At 49.4% G+C, this 21,047-nt stretch overlaps 1 protein-coding gene across 2 annotated transcripts in view; it reads right to left on the bottom strand.

The window, feature by feature from the left end:
• The window catches only part of NOC3L (NOC3 like DNA replication regulator), a 468,680-nt gene that overhangs the window by 222,711 nt on the left and 224,922 nt on the right, over positions 1–21,047 (bottom strand). For both annotated transcript variants that reach the window (XM_086922466.1, XM_086922467.1), the window contains exon 10: positions 18,847–18,975. In XM_086922466.1, the coding sequence (XP_086778592.1) occupies positions 18,847–18,975 (129 nt within the window). The remainder of the gene's footprint in view (positions 1–18,846; positions 18,976–21,047) is intronic.

Below are 21,047 nucleotides of genomic sequence, written 5' to 3'. Positions count from 1 at the left end.
CTCGCCCTGGAAATCACGGTGCCCCCTGTGTCATTTCAAGCTGCATTTAACACAAATACCTAAATGACCAGCAGCTCTTGGAATGAGGTTACAGGTGCTCATGTAAATGCTCGAATATCTTTGGGTCGAGGTCGCTCTGTATAGCACTGCAAAAAATAAAAACACTTAACACCAGGTTGCAATTTCGCTGTTTTGCAGTTAGTGTGGTTTAACATGTATACAGAATTTGAAATAAAGCCAGAGTTAGGGGAACATGTAAAAACACAAAGAAACAAGCTCTCTGCATTGCGTGGCCAAGGTGGGGGGGGGGGGCGTATTCCTTTGAAGTCTGATGGGGGGGGGGAGCGGATTCTTTTGGAGTCTGATGCCGAGGCTCACAAGCTGATAACAAATAGTGTGCGATGTGCACGTGCCCGTCTCATATGTACTGTAGGCAATCCGCCTTTGGGTGCACTTTTGAGAGCCCTAACTTTAATCTCGCCAAACTATCCCTAACGGGATTGCTTCAGCGAGACGTAAAAATGCCATGTGGTTACAAAGTTAGTAATTCCAGAGTTTGCAATACTTTTTTATATAGACTGCTTCTTATTTACTTGTAGGTTGGTTGTTTTTTCACATATGTATCAAGTTTGTGAATTTAATATGCAATATTTGTTTTAGTGGCAATTTCAAACTTCACCTGAGCCCCTGGAAAACAATAGACTGTTACAACGGATACTCTCAACATTGTCTTCAATTATCACCACTCTTTAGAGCTAGATACCAACTGTGCCCAGGAACTTGATTAACTTCAAAGAGACCTACTGTGTCACAGGCTCACATCAGCTGACTCTCAGGAATGAGCCTTCTTTGTCCCCCCCCTCCCATCAGCGAGACACCATTCCCACCAATGAAAGGCATTATCTGATTGGCTAATGGCTGTGTTTACAAAAAGTAAAAAGCAGCCATATAGTTTTCAGCCCACTTTTGCAGCATTCAGGGATAGGGCCTTAGAAATAGGTAAGTAATAGGTTTTAGTGTTGTTCACTTTAGTTTCTTTAAGTGGTAATAGGTGCAGAAATCCATTTATATCTTTCTCTGTATTTTTACACCACTTCTGCTCTCCAGAATGTATTTTTCACATTGCCTTGTAATCGCTGGGTACCACGGTAGTTTTACTCAATACCACAAACGTTTGCAAAACTAACGCAACAATAGATCTCCTCAAGTATAAAAGCCTTATAGTGTAAAAAATACTTGCCCTACTAGCCTGTAACACCAAAAAGGATGATTTGCACACCATAATGCAAATGCTACTTACCAGTATGCATCTGTTCTTGGCATGTAGGGCTGCTGACATTCATATCTGTGCATAGATCGCCACCTAGTGTTGGGTCCGGATGATTGCACATTGTTGTCCTGGAAGAGTCTTCGAAGTATCACGAGATAGGTGGCTCCTCCCCTGGACTACAGTGCGCATGGGCATCGCCTCCATCCCCAGATTGTTTTTAGCCATTGGCAGAGATGGAGTGAAGTATGTGAGTGATGACCATGCTATGAGCATATAAATATATGAATACTGCAGCTGCTACAGGCGCCGGGGAGGAGGGTGGGCGATATGAATGTCAGCAGCCCTACATGCCAAGAACAGATGCATACTGGTAAGTAGCATTTGCAGTTCGAGGCATGTGGGCTGCTGAATTCATATCTGTGCATAGAATATATAGCAGTCCCTCCATTAGCGGCGGCCGCCCGTGCCAGCTGCAGCAGTCTGAAAAAGTGTTTTGAGAACAGCCTGACCAACAGCTGCCTGCTGTTTGGAGTGCACGTCTACACAGTAATGTTTAGTGAAAGTATGTGTGGTAGACCATGTGGCTGCTCTACAAATATCTTCTAAGGGAATGTTACCTAGGAAAGCCATAGAGGCCCCCAACTTCCTGGTGGAGTGGGCTCTTGGTGGGATAGTGAGAGTGCGTTTAGCTTTAGCGTAACAGATTTGAATGCATTTCACGATCCACCTAGCGATCCCAGCTTTGGAGATAGCGTTTCCCTTGTGGTGTGTGGCAAAAGCAACGAAAAGCTGCTTGGTTTTGCGAAAATCTTTTGTCCTGTCCACGTAGTACATCAAGGCTCTTTTAACGTCAAGGGTGTGGAGCATCCGCTCCGCCAGCGTCTCTGGGTTTTGGAAAAACACCGGCAACTCAATTGTCTGGTTCATATGGAATTGAGATACAACCTTGGGTAAGAATTTAGGGTTAGTGCGGAGCACAACCCTGTTAGCATGTACTTGGAAGAAAGGTTCTTGGATGGTGAGCGCCTGCAACTCGCTAACCCTCCGTAGCGATGTAATTGCTACTAAGAAAGCAACCTTCCAAGTCAGAAACTGAAGCTCACAAGAGTGCAGTGGCTCGAAGGGAGGACCCATCAGTCTTGTAAGAACCACATTGAGGTTCCATTCTGGAGCTGGTGGGGTCCTTGGTGGAATGACTCTCTTGAGTCCTTCCAGAAAAGCCTTGATAGCAGGGACCTTAAAAAGTGACAGGTGTTGCCTATTCTGGAGGTATGCTGCCATAGCAGACAGGTGAATGCGGATGGAAGAGTACGCCAAATTGCATTGATACAGGTGGAACAGGTAACAAATGATGTTTTGAATGGAAGCATCTAGCGGGTCAATATCGTGGTTAACACAGTAAATGACAAACCTCTTCCATTTAGCCGCATAACAAGCTCTAGTAGTGGGCTTACTTGCCTCCCGAATGATGTTCATGCAATCGGGAGGAAGATTGAGGTAGCCAAACTCTAGGACTTCAGGAGCCAGATCGCCAGGTTGAGCTGTTGCGGATCTGGGTGCTGAATGTCGCCATGGCTCTGCGTCAGAAGGCTGGGAGTGAGATGAAGCCTTTGATGCGGTACCACGGAGAGTTCCAGAAACGTGGTGTACCACGGTTGGCGAGCCCACGTTGGAGCAACCAGGATGAGAGTCATTGAGTGCTGCCTGAGCTTGCGTGCCACCAGCGGTATCAGAGGTGCTGGGGGAAAAGCGTACGCAAATCTGCCTGACCAGTTCACCCACATCGCATTGCCCTGTGATTGCGGGTGTGGGAACCTGGCAGCGAAGCTTTGGCATTTTGCGTTCTCCTTTGTGGCGAACAGGTCTATCTCTGGATGACCCCACCTTTGGAAGTACGGTTGGAGTACTGATGGATGTATCTCCCACTCGTGCATTTGATGGCTGTGCCTGCTGAGCAGGTCCGCCATCTGGTTGTCCTTGCCCGGGAGATGCTCTGCCATGAGGAAGATGTTCCTCTGAATGGCCCACTTCCACATGCTCTGAGCCAGATGAGACAGCTGCGGAGAGTGTGTGCCTCCCTGCTTCTGAATGCAGTACATGGCTGTCATGTTGTCCGTCCGGATCAACACGACTTTGTTGCACAGATGTACTTTGAACGCCTTCAAGGCCATGAAGATTGCCATCAGTTCCAACGCATTGATGTGCATCTTCCTTTGCTGTAGTGTCCATAGTCCCTGCACCGTGTAGTGGAGTACATGCGCTCCCCATCCCTGGAGAGAAGCGTCCGTCGTCAGGATAATCTGTGGCACAGGCTCTTGGAATGGTCGGCCCTTGCAAAGGTTTTGTGGATTCCACCAATGCAGAGAGTTGTATAACCGACCGCTCACCAACACTAGGTCTGTCAGTTGCCCATGAGCCTGAGTCCACTGACGTGCTAGGCACTCCTGAAGCGGACGCATATGTAGTCTCGCGTGCGGGACAATGGAGATGCAGGAGGCCATCATGCCTATCAACTGCATGAACACTTTCGCTGGAAGCGAGTGGTGGGGTCTGAATCGTTGGATCAGCGTTTGGATACTGGCGATTCTCAGTGAATTTGGCTGCGCAGTGGCTGCCAGAGTGTTTATTGTCGCGCCCAGATACTGTCGTACATGGGCGGGCTGGAGATGGGATTTCGGGTAGTTCAGAGAGAATCCCAGATCGTGCAGGAGATGAATGGTGCGGGACACGTGGTCGGCGCACTGCTGCTCTGTTTTTGCCTGAATGAGCCAGTCGTCCAGGTAAGGGTAGACGTGGACGTTCTGGCGTCGTAGATGCGCCGCCACAGTCGCCAGGCACTTCGTAAAGACCCTTGGCGCTGTGGTGACCCCGAACGGCAGAACCCTGAACTGGTAGTGCTGGTCTTGAATTGTGAATCTGAGATACTTCCTGTGGGAAGGATGCAAGGGGATATGAAAGTATGCATCTTTTAGATCCAACGTAGCCAGGAAGTCCCCCTGTTGAAGCAGAGGGAGTACCTGCTGCAACGTGAGCATATGGAAATGCTCCGAGAGAATGTACCAGTCGAGGGGCCTGAGGTCCAGGATGGGCCGTAGGGATCCGTCCTTTTTGGGGATTAGAAAGTACAGAGAGTAAACTCCTGTACCCCTTTCCTGCAGTGGGACGAGCTCTATTGCCCCTTTTTGCAGCATGACCTGAACTTCCTGCTGCAACAAGTGCAAGTGCTCGCCGGACATAGGACGGCTTCTTGGAGGTATGTTTGGTGGAGTGGAAGTAAGTTCCAGACAGTAACCGTACTGGATAAGAGACTTGACCCACCTGTCCGTGGTGATGGATTTCCACGCGGGCAGGAACTGCTGGAGTCTCCCCCCGACCGGTGTTGTGTGGTCGGGGGGCAGTGACAAGACGTCACTGCTTGTTGGCGGTGGTGGACCTGGAGCTGTTGTTTCCACGTCCCCTGCCTTTGATGTTGTTGCCTCTGTAGCCACCTCTACCCTTGTTGGTGTATGAGGCTTGGGTATTACTTTTATAATACTGTGTGGACTGCGATGCCTGACCCCTTGAGGTGCCTCTGGTATTGGAGCGGCGAAAGGAACCACCCCGAAACTGCTGAGACTGGAGGGCCCCCATAGACTTAGCAGTGTCTGTGTCTTTCTTCATTTTTTCCAGTGTCGCATCCACCTCAGGGCCGAACAGGTGGTCAGGATTAACTGTTTGGTTCAGGATGGTTGTTTGTATATCCGGTTTGAAACCTGATATCCTAAGCCATGCATGTCTTCTCAGCAACACACTAGTGTTGATGGCCCTGGAGGCTGTATCAGCCACGTCCAGCGCACATTTGATGGAAGCGTTTGTGATGAGCTTTCCTTCCTGAATTAACATTTCTCCTGCCTCCTTGTACTGGTCAGGCAAGTGTTGCAGCAGTGTTTCTAGGGTGTCATAATGAGCCCTATCGTAGCGTGCAAGTAGGGCCTGCGTGTTTGAGATTCGCCAAATATTAGCTGCCTGTGCAGCAATCCGTTTCCCTGAGGCCTCAAATATTTTAGACTCTTTGTCTGGGGGAGGAGCGTAACCAGTGGTCTGCGAGTTCGCCCTCTTGCGTGCGTTGGATACCACCAACGAGTCCAGTGGCAAGTGTCCCTTGATGTATGTTGGATCCGAGGGCGCTGCCTTATATTTTTTGTCAATGCGAGGATTGATGACACGCGCCCGGGTGGGCTCTTTGAAGACCTCAGTCGCGTGCTTTAGCACTCCCTTGAGCATTGGCAATGTCTTGACTGACTTTTCAGCCACTGAGAAAGTGTCAAACAAAAAGTCCACATCCACAGGATCTGAGTGCAGCTCGACATCATGGTTAGCTGCAGCTCGCTCAATCAAAGAGTTGAAGGCTGCCGAGTCCTCCGTCGGTGAGGTCTTTGCAGCAAAGAGCTGCGGTTCCTGACCCGATTGCGGGTCGTCCGGGTCGCCTCCGGCAGACCAAGGCTCATGTTCCTCCTCCGGATCCGAGTACGCCGGATAGTTGTACTCGACCTCCTCATCGTCACCATCCCCTGCGTTGGAACGCGTTGGCGAATGTTCTAAAGCTTGTGGAGAGGCAGGCTCGATCGGGGCCGAAGTACCCGCAGAGTCCTTCTTATTTTTGAGAGGAATACGAAAATGTTCCAACACCGGCTCCGTGGTGATTTTCCTTTTGAGGAGAGACAGTTTTCCGGTATTGGCGTCGATGATGACCTCTCGACGCTCTTCCTCTGCAAGCGGCTGGAGCCGAGGCTTCGACACCACCAGTGCCGCTTCGGGCGTCGACACCTGCTTCAAGGGCACACCTGCCCAGTGCTTCGGAGCGAAAGCCTTCGGCGTCGACTTCGGCGGTAGAGTAAAGCGGATAGGCGTTTGCGCCTTTGTGGGCTTTGTTGTGTGCTTCGGCACCACATCCCCCGGTTCGGGAACCACAGCGTCCTTCCGAATCCGTTGCAGGGACTACGCGACCTTCTTTGTCAAGGCCGTGGAGGGCTTGACTGGCTCGATCGATCTCCCCGAGTCGGGAGTCGGGTCGGCGAGAGGCATCGTCTTCGGAGCCGACACTTCACGGTCCTTGTCCCCGACGGGCGGAGCCGTGGAATCGCCTTGACGCTTCTTCGAAGCTTTCTTCGGGTCATCGACCTCGACCAACTTCGGCGCCGACGCGGCCGCGTCGGTCGGCTTTGTCTTCGGCGTCGACCCTGAGGCCCTCGGGTCGGCCATCTTGGCACGGCTCTTCAGGTCGGCCATTTTGAATTTTTTGGAAGTCGACGCCTCCAGAGCCTTCTGCACCAGCGCAGCCTTCACTTTCGGTTTCGAAACCGGAGGAGTGGATCCCAATGGCTTCACTTTCGTTTTTGTTAACGGGAGTGGCGCCTTAGAAATGTCCGTGACCGGGCCCGGAGGCGGGGCTGCTGGCCTAGTAACGAGGTCTTGGGTAAGGCCCGAAGGCGATCCCTCGACCTGGGCCGCATGAAGGGGATTGACCCCTGAGTCAGTCTGGGGACGCTCTTCCTCCGAGCTGTCCCCCACGGTGGCAATTTCCCCATCGTCGTCCCCTACCTCGTCGCCGGCTTCGTCAAAGTCTTCGTCTCCCGCGTCATAGGCATCTCCCTCAGACGCGGGGCTAGAGTCCGAAACCCGCATGACATCGTCGTCTTCAACAGATTCTTCGAAGAGGTCGTCCGGCGGGGGCGCCGATGTTGTCGATAACTGGGCCTGGAGTCTAGCGGCCCGACGAATCTTGAGAGTCTTCTTGCACCGGAACTTCGAGCAGGCCATGCACCTGGCCTCATCATGGTCCGGTGACAAACATTTGTTGCACACAGGGTGCACATCGAGGTGTGAATACTTGGAGGTGCACACCGGGCACCTTTTGAACGGAGTCCGTTCCATGTCTGGAGCGTCGAGTAGGCCCGTCCTCGCCGAGAGCACGCGGATGGGTAGCAAGAGTTCGGAGCTGAGAACAGACAAAAACCCGAACGAAACGATACCGACGCCCAGCCTAAAGACCTTTTGGTCTCGAGTTAGAAAAGTTTTACAACTATCGATTCCGACAGAGGGAACCGAAACACATCCGAACCCAATGGCGGAAAAAAACAATCTGGGGATGGAGGCGATGCCCATGCGCACTGTAGTCCAGGGGAGGAGCCACCTATCTCGTGATACTTCGAAGACTCTTCCAGGACAACAATGTGCAATCATCCGGACCCAACACTAGGCGGCGATCTATGCACAGATATGAATTCAGCAGCCCACATGCCTCGAACTCTACAATACTTCCGAATTTCATGGGGATGTATTATGGAACCACGAAAACCATTACATTGAATGGCTTTACAAGGTGGTCATTACAACGACTGCAACACTACCATGCAAGTCTTTACCACGCATATGCCATTACCACGCATGCCTTTACAATGAAATTTGCGTTGATAAGCCATGTATAGTAAAGGCATATGCATGGTGAAAATGTACCTGGAAAGTATAACCCCAAATTGAAGAGAGAGTGTGTGTGCGTGTGTGTGCATATGTTTTTTCTAATTGTAGATATATATTTGGTTTTTAAAAAGAATTATATATAAACATATATTTATATATATATATTGTTTTATAAAACATATATATATTTGTATATATGTGTTTATATATATTTTATTTTTTTAAATATATATATATTTATAACGAAATCTATATATAGACACATGCAAATTCCTATCTCTGGTAACCCTAGCTATAACTAGAGTGTCTACTGCCACTCTGTAATATATCATTTGCATCCATTAAAATCACATTTTAATATCCCAACACATATTCTCTCAAACAAAGCAAAAGGTGACGCTGTATATTTCCTCACCAATCGATGAGAACAAGATGCTAGTGACAAAAGCACATACATGACGGGCTCTAAGAAAACAGGCATCAACTGCACCTCGTTTTAGGCGCTTTTGCAGACAAATTCTTGAAAATAAAAGTGATCATCATCTGATTTGTTGCGACTGACGTACTCAACAACTCTGCAGCATTCCTTGTGAAGTTAGCAAAATAATTCAGGAACAAGGATATATAAGGCCTCTGGGAATTCACGTGGAGTGCCAGATCCAGTCATTCCAACCTCGTGAAAGAGCAATTCTGCTCTCCAGAGTGTCTTTTTCACCTCGGACAGAGATAAAGGTGATGTAAACCAGCCTTTTGTTTGGTGACCCTATGTTCTAGGAGGCAATTATGACTAATTCCATTGACCTTTTTTTCTTTAACTAGTTAAACTAGGTTGTAAGGACTGTTCTGCCAATGTCATCTTCCAACTTATGTCTGGGGCGTACAAGGTGGGAGGACTGATACAATGGTACTTGAGCTCCAGCACCGAATGCACAATGCTATAGTCTGGCAATACCTTTTAGTTAACAATGGGAGTGTCGTGGCACTCACAGCATAAACTAAACAAACTTTGAAAATGCAATAGGTCTCGTCATTGTTTAAGTTAAAGCAATTCTGTTTGTAATTAGGTGGCTTTTGGCTTTGCTTTTATTAGTGTCTTTCAAACTTTCATGTACATAACATGCATATGTATTCATATATGTTTATGCATGCATTTATATTTGTATTTATATAGATATGCAGATATGTATATATGTTTATACATGTATGTATATATACACACATACATATATATAAATGCATATATATATATATATATATATACATACATATATATGTGCATATGTGTGCGCGTAGAGAGGTAGAGAAGAGAGAGCTAGAGGTAGAGCGAGAGGTAAGAGGTAGAGAGCAGAGAGTGAGTAGTCCCTGAATTGGCTGCCTTTTGAAGCCAGAACATCTGAAAATCGCCTGCATGACACACAAGGCGGTACACCTAAACTCACCCGGCTACCTTGCTCAGAAATTGACAATCTCTGGGGGAATTAGAAACACGAGAGGCACAAACAATCTTCTGCTGAAACCTCGAAGATTCCGGAAGGAAAAAACATACAAGCGCTCCTTCTCAGGAATGGCGCCTAGGATTTGGAACTCACTCCCTCCCGAAACCAGGCTCATCTACTCCACTACACTCTTTAAAAAAGAAGTAAAAGCTATCCTCATGGCTAAATACACTTGAACTACTATCTCAAACCCTATTAACACCCTGCACCGATCTGTACTACATGTTTGACCCTTTTACTTATTGTTTGAGTTGTCTTATTACTCACATGATTGGCTTTGCAGTCACTTATTTGTACTATTTGTACTGTGTGATCAATTGATTTACTTGTCTGACTATGTTCCCTCATGTACCCTTCTATGTAAAGCGCTCTGATATCTGCGAAGATCTTGTTCGCACTATATAAAACTTTTAAAATAAAAATAAATAAATAAGTAGAGAGTGAGTAGTAGAGAGTGAGTAGTAGAGTGAGTAGTAGTGAGTAGTAGAGAGTGAGTAGTAGAGTGAATAGTAGAGAGTGAATAATAGAGAGTGAGTAGAGTGAGTAGAGAGTAATAAAGTAGTAGAGAGTAGTAGAGAGTGAGTAGTAGATAGCAGAGAGTAGTAGAGAGTATTAGAGAGTGAGTAGTAGGGAGTGAGTAGTAGTGAGCAGTAGTGAGTAGCAGAGTGAGAAGGAGAGAGTAGTAGAGTGAGTAGTAGAGAGTAGAGTGAGTAGAGTAATAGAGTGAGTAGAGTGTAAGTAGTAGAGAGTGAGTAATAGAGTGAGTAAGAGTAGTAGAGAGAGTGAGTAGAGTAGTAGAGAGTAGTAGAGAGTGACAGTGTCTCACACACAGTGCTTCACCCACAGTGTCTCACACACACATAGTGGCACACACAGTGTGTCACAGTCTCTCGCACACAGTCTCACACACAGTCTCTCACACGCACACAGTCTCTCACACGCACACAGTCTCTCACACGCACACAGTCTCTCACACACACACGCACACAGTCTCTCACACACACACACTCGCACACAGTCTCTCGCACACACAGTCTCTCGCACACACAGTCTCTCGCACACACAGTCTCTCGCACACACAGTCTCTCGCACACACAGTCTCTCGCACACACAGTCTCTCGCACACACAGTCTCTCGCACACACAGTCTCTCGCACACACAGTCTCTCGCACACACAGTCTCTCGCACACACAGTCTCTCGCACACACAGTCTCTCGCACACACAGTCTCTCGCACACACAGTCTCTCGCACACACAGTCACACACACACAACACAGTGTCTCACATAGTGCCACACACACAGTGTCATAGACACAAATGCTGAGGTTGCCAAACGCCAGGGGTCTGGCTCCCGTCTTGATTCTCGCTCATGCCTTTTTCTTTAAACACCAAAAGCATGATGATGATAAATAAGTACCATTCTCTAAAAATGAGTGCGTACCTACCACCAGCACAAATTAACCCTGGCTGGCAGGACGTGAACACAATCGCTTTCCACTTGATGCCTTACCAAGGGCGGACTGCCTGCCTTCTTCAATTCTGTAACTATGTGTGCTTAATGTTGTATCTCATGAGCCCGTTTGGGTTGAAAAGCAATACAATTTGTTTATAAAAAAATAAACAAATTCTCGCTTTGTAGCTTCTCGCTTTGTATCTCTTGACATCTCAAATTCTCTTTCCTAAGCATTGTCTTTAAAGGGGTCCACAGTCTAGTCCCTCCTTCCCTCTCCTCTCCTGATCAACACTACACACTAACGCACAAGTTACTACTTGTGTAACGATATATCTGTAAGAGACATTAGTTAGGGATAGATTCCTTACCTTCGAATATCCCCAGGCGTCAGACTGGATCCGGAAATTTTTTGCGTAGCAGTACCCTTGCGCGTCGGTCGGCGTTGTCTGCGGCTCCGCGTCCGTCGACGTGGGCCCCGTGATGACGTCGTCGGAGTACTTAGACGCCGCCTCCACGTGCTGACGTCAGTTCGTAGACACAGCTTTTCCGCGCCAGAAACGCAGAGCCATGCTAAAAACCAAAACTGGTGCCATTGAAACTAGGGCCCTGAAAGGGGATGACCTTAACCCTAGATATCGGTTCGCAGAACGGGGAGGATGGGTGGGTCGTTAAGGAATCTATCACTAACTAATGTCTCTTACAGATATATCGTTACACAAGTAGTAACTTGTGCATCTGAAAGAGACACGTTAGTGTTAGATTCCTTACCTTAGAATAAATACCACAGCAATACCAACTCCGGTGGTGGGTCTGCGAATCAATAATCACACCAGAAAGTCCTGGAGGACGGAACGGCCAAAGAAGCCATCCCTTCGGACTTGGCTGTCCAGGCAGTAGTGTCTTGCGAACGTGTGCAGCGAGGCCCACGTAGCTGCCTGACATATGTCCTGCAAGGGGACTCCTAGGCCCAGGGCAGTAGTAGTCGCCGTGGCCCGAGTGGAATGGGCCCTCAGCCCAACAGGAAGTTCCTTTTTAGCCAAAGAGTAGCACGCTTGGATGCACAACACGGTCCACCGAGAGTTGGTCCGTTTGTGTACCGCCCGTCCTTTCTTAGCGCCCATGTAACCAATAAAGAGTTGGTCATCCACCCGGAACTGGCGTGTGCGATTCAAATAGAATGAAAGCGCACGTTTTGGGTCCAGACCGTGGAGCCGCTCTTCCTCCTTTGAGGGATGCGGAGGCGAAAAGAAGGTGGGCAAGGTGATAGACTGCCCGATGTGGAAGGCTGCGACTACCTTGGGCAGGAAAGAGGGTTTTGTCCGTAACACAACCTTGTCCAGATGGACAGAAAGGAAAGGAGGTTTAGAGGATAGAGCCTGGAGCTCACTCACTCTCCTGGCAGAGGTGATGGCAACCACAAAAGCAGTCTTCAGAGTAAGAAGGCGGATAGGACAGTTGTGAAGCGGCTCAAAGGGAGCGCACATCAGGAAAGTAAGAACCAGGTTCAAGTCCCACTGAGGCATCACAAAGGTAACAGGTGGAAACGTGTGTGTGATGCCTTTCAGGAACCGATTTACAATAGGGGACTTGAACAAAGATGGTTGATCAGGCAGCCTTAGGAAGGCTGAAAGGGCAGAAAGATAGCCCTTGATAGTGCCCAGAGCAGAGCCCTGCTGGGCAAGAGAAAGAAGGAAGACAAGAACCTCAGAGAGAGGGGCACAGAGGATCTACAGCCTTTGCTGTGCACCATGCCACAAATCTGTTCCACCTGCAGGCGTATACCGACTTTGTGGAGGGATGCTTGGCTGCCAGAATGATGTTACAGACTTCAGGAGGCAAGTCAAATGGCCTCAACTGTCGCCGCTCAATCTCCAAGCATGGAGGTGGAGACTGGACAGGTTCGGGTGGAGGACCGTCCCCTGCTGCTGCGACAGAAGGTCCTCCTGAAGAGGCAGACGAACCGGGGGATCGACTGACATACTGAGTAGCTCGGGATACCAGTACCTTCGTGCCCAGTCTGGAGCCACAAGGATGACTTGTGTCCGGTCGCACTTGATCTTCTTCAGCACTCTCGACAGAAGTGGTATAGGTGGAAAGGCGTACAACAGACCGCAACTCTACTCGCGACGAAAAGCGTCTCCGAGCGAGTGCCACCTTGGAAATTCCAACGCGCAGAACTGATGACATTGCGTGTTCTCTTCGTTGGCGAATAGATCTAACCAAGGCTCTCCCCACTGCTGAAAGAGGCCTTGCGCCACGTCCGAGTTCAGACGCCATTCGTGATCCATCATGCACTGGCGGCTGAGTTTGTCCGCCCTGGCGTTCAGAGAACCTGCCAGGTGTTGAACCACCAGGGTCACACCTTGATGTTCCAGCGACTGCCAAAGGCGCACAGCCTCCTGGCAGAGGGTCCACGACCCCACCCCGCCCCGTTTGTTGCAGTACCACATGGCGGTGGGGTTGTCCATGAACACCTGCACTACACTCCCTGGGACAGAGGGGAGGAATGCTTTCAGTGCTAGACGAATCGCCCGCAGCTCCAAAAGGTTGATATGGAGCCGGGACTCCGCCGGAGACCAGAGGCCTCCGATCTCCGCCTCCCCCATGTGGCCTCCCCAGCCCTGGAGGGACGCGTCCTTCACAACAAGGTGCTCCGGTTGGGGAAGGTAGAGGGATCTGCCGCTGACCCAATCGCGGTCCGTGAGCCACCACTGCAGCTGTCTCGCAGTGCCCTCCGAGATAAGGACATGGTTGGACAGGTTGCCCTGATGCTGGGCCCACTGAAACTTCAGGTCCCACTACAGAGCCCGCATCGCCAACGGGCGTGATGCACCAGAAGGATGCAGGAAGCCATCAGCACCAGAAGCAAGGCGTCAACCTGACCTAGACTCGAGATAAAGGCTGAAAGATCGGAATCAGAGGCTGTATATCCCGAACCCACTGTTCGGTGGGTAAACCCGAAACTGTGCCGAGTCGAGAACCGCTCCGATGAAAAGGAGCTTCTGAGAGGGGCACAGGTGTGACTTCAGCACATTGAACCCCAGCTGGTGCAAGAGGTCTGCCGTCGTCTGGAGGTGGCTGACGACTGTCTGGGGCGAGCCCGCCTTCAACAACCAGTAGTCGAGGTAGGGGAAGACTGAAACCCCTAACCTGCGCAGATGAGCTGCGACCACCGCCATCACTTTCGTGAACACCTGTGGGGCGCTGGGAAGGCCGAAGGGGAGCACGGTAAACTGAAAGTGCTCGTGGCCTACCGTGAACGGCAGGTAGCACCGGCAGGACGGGGATGTGGAAATAAGCGTCCTGCAAGTCCAACGCTACCACCCAGTCTCCTGAGTCCAGGGCAGCTAAGACCTGAGCCAGAGTCAGCATTTTGAACTTCTCCTTCCGGAGGAAGCCCTTGACGTTCCGTAGGTCCAAGATAGGGCGTAGGCCCCCTTTGCCCTTCTTGGGTACCAGAAAGTAGTGGGAGTAGCAACCACATCCTACTTCTGGTCCAGGAATGTGCTCGATGGCCCCCTTGGCCAACAGGGCCGAAACTTCCTCCTGTAGAAGCCGCAAATGATCCCCCGATACGCGGTGGTGTTGCGGTGGCATGGCTTGAGGGGTCGTCACGAAGGGGAGGGAGTAGCCCCTTCGGACGATTTGCAGCACCCACCTGTCCGATGTGACAGTGCGCCATTGGGAGTGGTGATCGCGAACCCTGCCCCCCACTGGCGTCACATGGGTCGAAAAGCACGGACTAGGAGGGCTTTGAGGCGGATGCTGCGGGGGAGGGTGTGGACTGGCCTCGCCGTTGTCCCCGACCGCCTCCACGGCGATTTCCACGGCCGCCACCGCGTTGGATGTTAGTCAGCGGTGCGTGGCTGGCAGCACGTGTGGGGGCGCCCCTTCCTTGGCCACGAATGGAGCGAAAGGCACCCGTTTTGCTGGCGTGGGCCGAGAGGCCCAAGGACTTGGCCGTAGCCCTGAAGTCCTTAAAGCGCTCAAGCGCATGGTCTGCCTTGTCGCCAAAAAGGCGACGCCATCAAACGGCATGTTCATCAGTGTATTCTGGACATCAGACGAAAAGTTGGCGGACCTCAACCAGGTGTGGCGACGAATCGCCACCGTCGTTGCCATCGCTCTGCCCAGTGAGTCGGTGGTATCCAGCCCACACCAAATAGAATATTTTGCTGCATCTCGGCCTTCCACAAGGGCTTGGCCCAGTTTGGCCCGTACTTCCAACGGACACTCTGGCAGCAATTCCACGACCGTATCCCACAGAGTGGGTGTAGCGGCCTAAGAGGCATGCAGTGTTGGAAGACCGCAGTCCCAGACTAAGGGATGAGAATACCTTTTTGCCGTACTGCTCATACCTCTTGGATTCCCTGTCCGGCGGAGTCAACGGGAATGCGGTCTGGGAATTCGAAGCCTGGATGATCAGACTCTCGGGGTGGGGTGGGTGGACAGGAAACATGGGTCGCCCGGGGCCGGGTGGTGGCGTCTGGCCACATTCCTATCTACGGGCGAACCCGTAGCGGGCCTGGACCAAGTGCCCAAAAGAACGTCGGTCAAGGCCTCATTAAACGGCAGCAGAGGCTCGGCCGAGCTTTACTGCGGTTTAAGGACCTCAGTGAGGAGGTTAGTCCTCACGGCAGCGACGGGGAGCTCAAGGCCCAAGGCCTTGGCCGCCCTCATTAACACCACACTGTAGGTTGCCCACTCCTCCGTGGCCACGGTAGGAGGCGAGACAAAGCCAGTGTCTGGTGAGGTGTCCAGACCAACGGCATCCCCAAGATCACCTGTCCAGTCCTCTTGAGACTGACACTCTCGTGTCAGAGGGTCCTCAGACCCCTCCAAATACTCATCACCCATCCCCTGATAATTAGGGTTGTCAAACGATGGGGCCGGTTCATAGAAGGTAAACTCCCCAAGCGGCGTCGAAAGCGGCGCCCAGCCCGCCCGAGGACGGCGCCGGAGGTGATACCTGAGGGACCGGCGCCGGTGAGGTTGTTAGGTCAACCGGCGACGACCCACATCCCGAAGCAGATCCAGTGGGGCCCTGCGGCCCCGGGCCCGAAGGCGCCGGCGGCGGCGGGGCCGAAGCACCCCACCCGCTGGGCCCGAAGGAGCTCGTCGGGGAAGAGAGGGAACTCATGGCCATTAGGAAGCGCTCGATCTCCCCCGGCGTCGCTTTCTGCCCAGGGACCGGAGGGTGTGGAGCAGGCCGCGACGCCCGCGTCTCTGACGGAGCCGCGGGGGCGGTGTCACCCGAACCCCCGGCCCATCGCGCGAGCGTCGGGGGGAGTCAGAAGAGCAATGACGTCTCTTCAACTTCTTGTGCTTACCTGACGACGACTTTGACCCGGAGGAGTGATGTCGACTCTCGGAGCTGTGATGCCTCCTACCCCGCGACCTGTCCCTCGACCTCCAGTGGGACCGGGACCTCTCGCGGCGCGGGGTAGACTGCCGGAGTTCGAGTTGCTTGCGGGACCGCTCCCGCCTAGCTTTCGAAGTCAGGGCCCGGCAGTCCGGGCAGGTCTTGTCGTCGTGGTCGACGCCGAGACAGTGGAGACACCAACGGTGAGGGTCGGTGACCGACATCAGTCGGTCGCAATCCTCACAAGGCTTGAAACCTGGCATCCCTATCGGCACCGTCCAGAGTCGCAAGACTCAAGAAAAATGATCAAAAGAGATCAAAAAGACTAGTCAAAAAGTGACTAAAGTACTGCTTTTTCCAGATCTGCGCTTGCTGGCGCGGAAATAAGAAGAGCTGACGTCAGCACGCGGAAGCGGCGTCTAAGTACTCCGACAACGTCATCACGGCGCCCACGACGCCGACGACGGACGCGGAGCCGCAGACGACGCCTACCGACGCGCAAGGGTACTGCTACGCAAAAAAATTCCGGATCCAGTCTGGCGCCTAGGGATATTCTAAGGTAAGGAATCTATCACTAACGTGTCTCTTTCTGATAGTTTGTGCAACCGCACCCTTTCCGGACCTAAACAGCGCAGTCCGGCGGCTCCAAAGAAGACACAAGGAACAAATGGCCACATCGAGGGGAGTGGAAGTGATTTTATCCGTCTTCCGTTCTCCCGCTGTGTATTTTACGGGTTATTTTTCCATGGGACTTGTGTTCCTTTGCAGATACATTAAAGGGAAATATAAGTAATTTGTATTCTTTTACTCTCGAAAGTAATGGGGAGAAGTCTTTGGAAAAAGTTGGCAAAACAGTTTGTTATTGGGTAAAATTATTCCTTCCTAAAATAAAACACTTTGAAGCTATGGAGTTTCTTGCAACGCCTTCATCCAGCTCCAGCACGTGGCAAGGATGCTGTGGCGATGAAACTGGTTCGCTTGCTTGCATTTTCGCCCAAATTTCGCTTTTTGTCACTTGATAACTAACACAGACTGGACAATTGCCAAAAAAACTTTAGCTCCTTTTACAATCCCTGAGAAACGCCTCCCACCCACCAGAAAACCCCATCCGCTCGCTCATCTCATGTTAATGCAATGACGCTGGTAGCTACACCGCGTGCATTTCTCATCGCATTGTCTTGCAACATAAACATATACACACGTCGCAAAGAACCATAATTTCCTTTTGTTTACTTTCTTTCGTGCACCAATAGAATGCAAATGAACACAAGTGGGTGCAAGCATTTCACGAGTGGGTGGAAGGAGCGAACATGCCATTCATTCAACTGTCCCTTTTCACCACCAACGAAGACGCCCTGTTCCGCTGATCTCAGGTGTTCAATCTTGGATATTTTTGCATCATGGTAGTTGTAGTTGTGTTGATCCCCTTATAAATCCAGGACTCCAACAACGCAGAACATAAGACCACGATATATCGTTTGCCATGTTTATGCAAGGAGGAATTAATTTCCTTTGACGTAATCGCCAAATTATACCTGGTCACATCTTAGTAAGTGAGTCTACAGCCCAGGCTTTTTAGCATCAGCACTTTGGACACTGGGACTTGTAGTTTCACGTTTGCAATTGCTGATACATACAAGGTTGCCACGGCATGTCTCCCCTCCTAATTCAGCCTCCACGTCTTCCGTCAGAATTGGAGGCCACTACCTGAGGGACCATGTGCAACATCCTTCACATCTTAACGAGCTATACCACAACTGTTCAGTAGAAATATAACCTAAATCCCAGTGCTCTCGAATGACAGCAGTAACCAGCGCCTGTTACATGTTCCAGAGGTAACAAACATTTGGATCACAGACACCGTTTACAAGATACGGTCCCTTAAAAATGGTACCCACTAGGGGGATCGATTTTGTGTGCTAAGACTCTTTAAGCACCAGTTAGAATGCTGATACTGAGTGAGTCCCAGTTAGATCTGTAACTAGTTTTGTCTGACCTGTGTTCAGTGCCCCAATGCACTGATAACCAAATTCCCAGGTTCCCATTTTAAGTGGACAACAGAACTGTGTCTTTGGGACCAGCTGCTTTTGCAATACAGAAACGTCTACTATTCTGGACTGTTCCCTTTTGCATGGTGGAGTTTGAGGATCTAGGCCTATTCTTAGTCACTTGATCTGAGAATGCTGCTGACACTTGCATTCTGGCCTGCTGAAAAACTAGGACTGAGGGCAGAAATATCATTGTACACTATATATATATATATATATATATATATATATATATATATATATATATATATATATATATATATATATATATATATATATATATATATATGACTTCAAACATCTACTGTGAACATTTACTCATTAAAAACACTGCCCACACAAATCTCTTGCGACCCACTGATTTTCAGTAACTGCTGTGTAGTTATGATCTACAACCCAGAAGGTAACACTGTTCATTATGCTCCCAGGCTAGCCTGATTATAGAATATTACCATGCAAGTACTATAAAACCGATTGGGGTGTATCTGGACCCAAGACAGTGCTTGGGCCTTTTTTTCAGTTGTTCATCAATTGAGTGCCCTACATTCTACATATAGAAATAAAGACCAGTTGCTTTTACAGAGCCCGTATGCTTATCAAAGCAATAAAATTTAGGAATTTAACCCTTACATTACAGATTTTTTTAACGGACTAGAATACACATTCACTGCTTACTTGCTACTAGAAAGTTTTCTCTTTTAGCATGCTCATTTATTATTTATTGTTGATTACTTCCAGTAACAAAATGAGAAACCTACCTCTGGCCTTACATCATAGTTACGGCTCTTTACAATGCCAGATATGACTTTCACAGCAGACAGGGCAGCATAGCCTACCCTATCTTGTTTAAAGAGCTTCTTTATTGCCTCACAGCACGTTTCTGAAATCTGGGAAAAAAACAAAATAAAGGCATACATTTGTTAGTGAAATACTGAACAAGTGCAAAAATTAGCTTTTATAGCACAAACCAATATAACTAAAAAGCAGCATTTGGAGCACTATTAAGCAAATACATCATTTTTTTCCCTCTTTCGCCTATTATAGCTCATTCAACCATGCAGTCAAGGGCAGTAACTTTAAACTCTACAAGCTGAAAAAGAACATTCCATTCCTACACACTAATCAAAGAGTGAAGCAGCCAAGAACACCATGCACATGGATGGGCCCCTGCAACGTAATCCAAATGGGCCTCGATAAAAATCTAAAAGGTGCAGTGTGCGCAAAATAAAGCCATCCATTTAAGCTTGATCTTGAAAAGGAAATTAACACAAGGACCACCCTAAACCCGGTCTTGCTTCCTATGGAGACCACAATAATATTCTGTCCCATTGCATAAGTCCAACTGGATCAAGAACAAAGCAACATACAAATGCTACCCCTATACTACGTGCCATTTGGATGTTTTCCCTCCTCAGGCTTGAAGGAATTAAAGTGTCTATTTCTTTCATTACGTTTTCTCAGACTGGTTACATTTACCTGCTATCTCCAGTTTGGCTTGTGGTCTCTCCACTGTGGGGGATCGAGTAGACCTGGGGAAAAGGAAGTCTCCTAACTCCAAATCTACTGTGGGCCCCAATTGCACAAGTATGGGCACTTTTTTGGCCAGAGCTGTGGGTGTCATTACCAAGGCGATTGATGTAGCAGAAAGACCTTTGTCCTTGCACCTTGCTGGCTACACTAGTAATCTTATGCATTCCAATGCTGGTTCTATTGCACTGGGGGAACCCGAGGTCCTTTTGGATAGCGAGGAGGTTTCACAAAAGCCATAGTTCTTGGCCTCCCTTTGGATTCACTTGCTCAGCAGTTATCCCTTAATTGTACTCCGGCTGCTAAGCTTCAGCGAAGTCCAAGCATGCAATCCCAGGAGTTGATGACACATGTAAAAATACCCCTGATACTTCTAATGCCCTAGCTAATAACTCCTAGGTGCTTACGACGACCCAGCATGGGCCCCCATTTTTCCCCAATTTCATCACTGCTTTTAACAATTGTCTCACACCTTTAATGGAAAAACTGGATAAACTTGATGCTGAAGATGGCAAAATCTCCAGTTTCGGTCAACACTTCTTTAAGCCTTCCCCTAATGAGGTAACCTCTTCCACCATCCCAGTAGCTATGCCACCCAACTCCGCCCCCAGTCTTCTCTGTCAGGAGCCAAATCCACTCCAGTCAATAACAATGCTCAATTACCCTGTGAAAGTCTCCTTCAGAGCCACATCCCCTCAGCCATCTTAGATAGTGTGACTAACATATACGATCCAAGCAAGGCCGGACTGGCCATAGCGTGCACCGGGCAATTCCCCGGTAGGCCTCTTGGGTGGGGACTGGTTTTGGCCCCCTGGGGGTCATTTTTGTTATCGGGGGTCAGCAATATCGGCCCCCTGTAACAAAATCGGCCGAAACCGGCTCTCGCAAACTGCTCGGCTGCACTCCCGCTCACCCCAGGGGGGGGCAGCTGAGCAGTTTGCCAGGGCCGGTTTCTGTTCCCAGTCCGGCCCTGGATCCAAACCACCCACATATCAGATCTGTTTCTGACCCACGTCGTAAGCACATCTTGCTGCAAATCGACCTTCCCCCTGCAAGTTTTCCCTTTTTTGTGCTTCTGGCCAACGTTCCACAGCTAGTGAACCTACCACTGTCCAGCTCAAAAAGGAAGTATGTAATTAGCTTATCAGCAATACGAGCTTTAAAGTTTATGACTATAAAAATATTTTGATGGTTTAACAAGTGGGATGGGTTGGGGATACTGTAAAGCCTTTACATGTGTTATTTTATTTTTTTATTTTCCAATCTTTATTTCGACCATTTGGTCATAAAAGATGCACATTACAATAAAATCACATGAACTCTGTCAAATTTGATAAAACATCAATACATGATTTTAAGATCAACACAGACAATAAAAAACAATTAATGCGAGTTGGAGCAAATCTAAAGTCTACCCAGTATTTTTTAAAAG

This window comes from Lissotriton vulgaris, chromosome 5 (genome assembly GCF_964263255.1).
Source record: "Lissotriton vulgaris chromosome 5, aLisVul1.2, whole genome shotgun sequence".
Taxonomy (NCBI): Eukaryota; Metazoa; Chordata; class Amphibia; order Caudata; family Salamandridae; genus Lissotriton; species Lissotriton vulgaris.
This window is presented reverse-complemented; position numbering and strand designations above follow the sequence as displayed.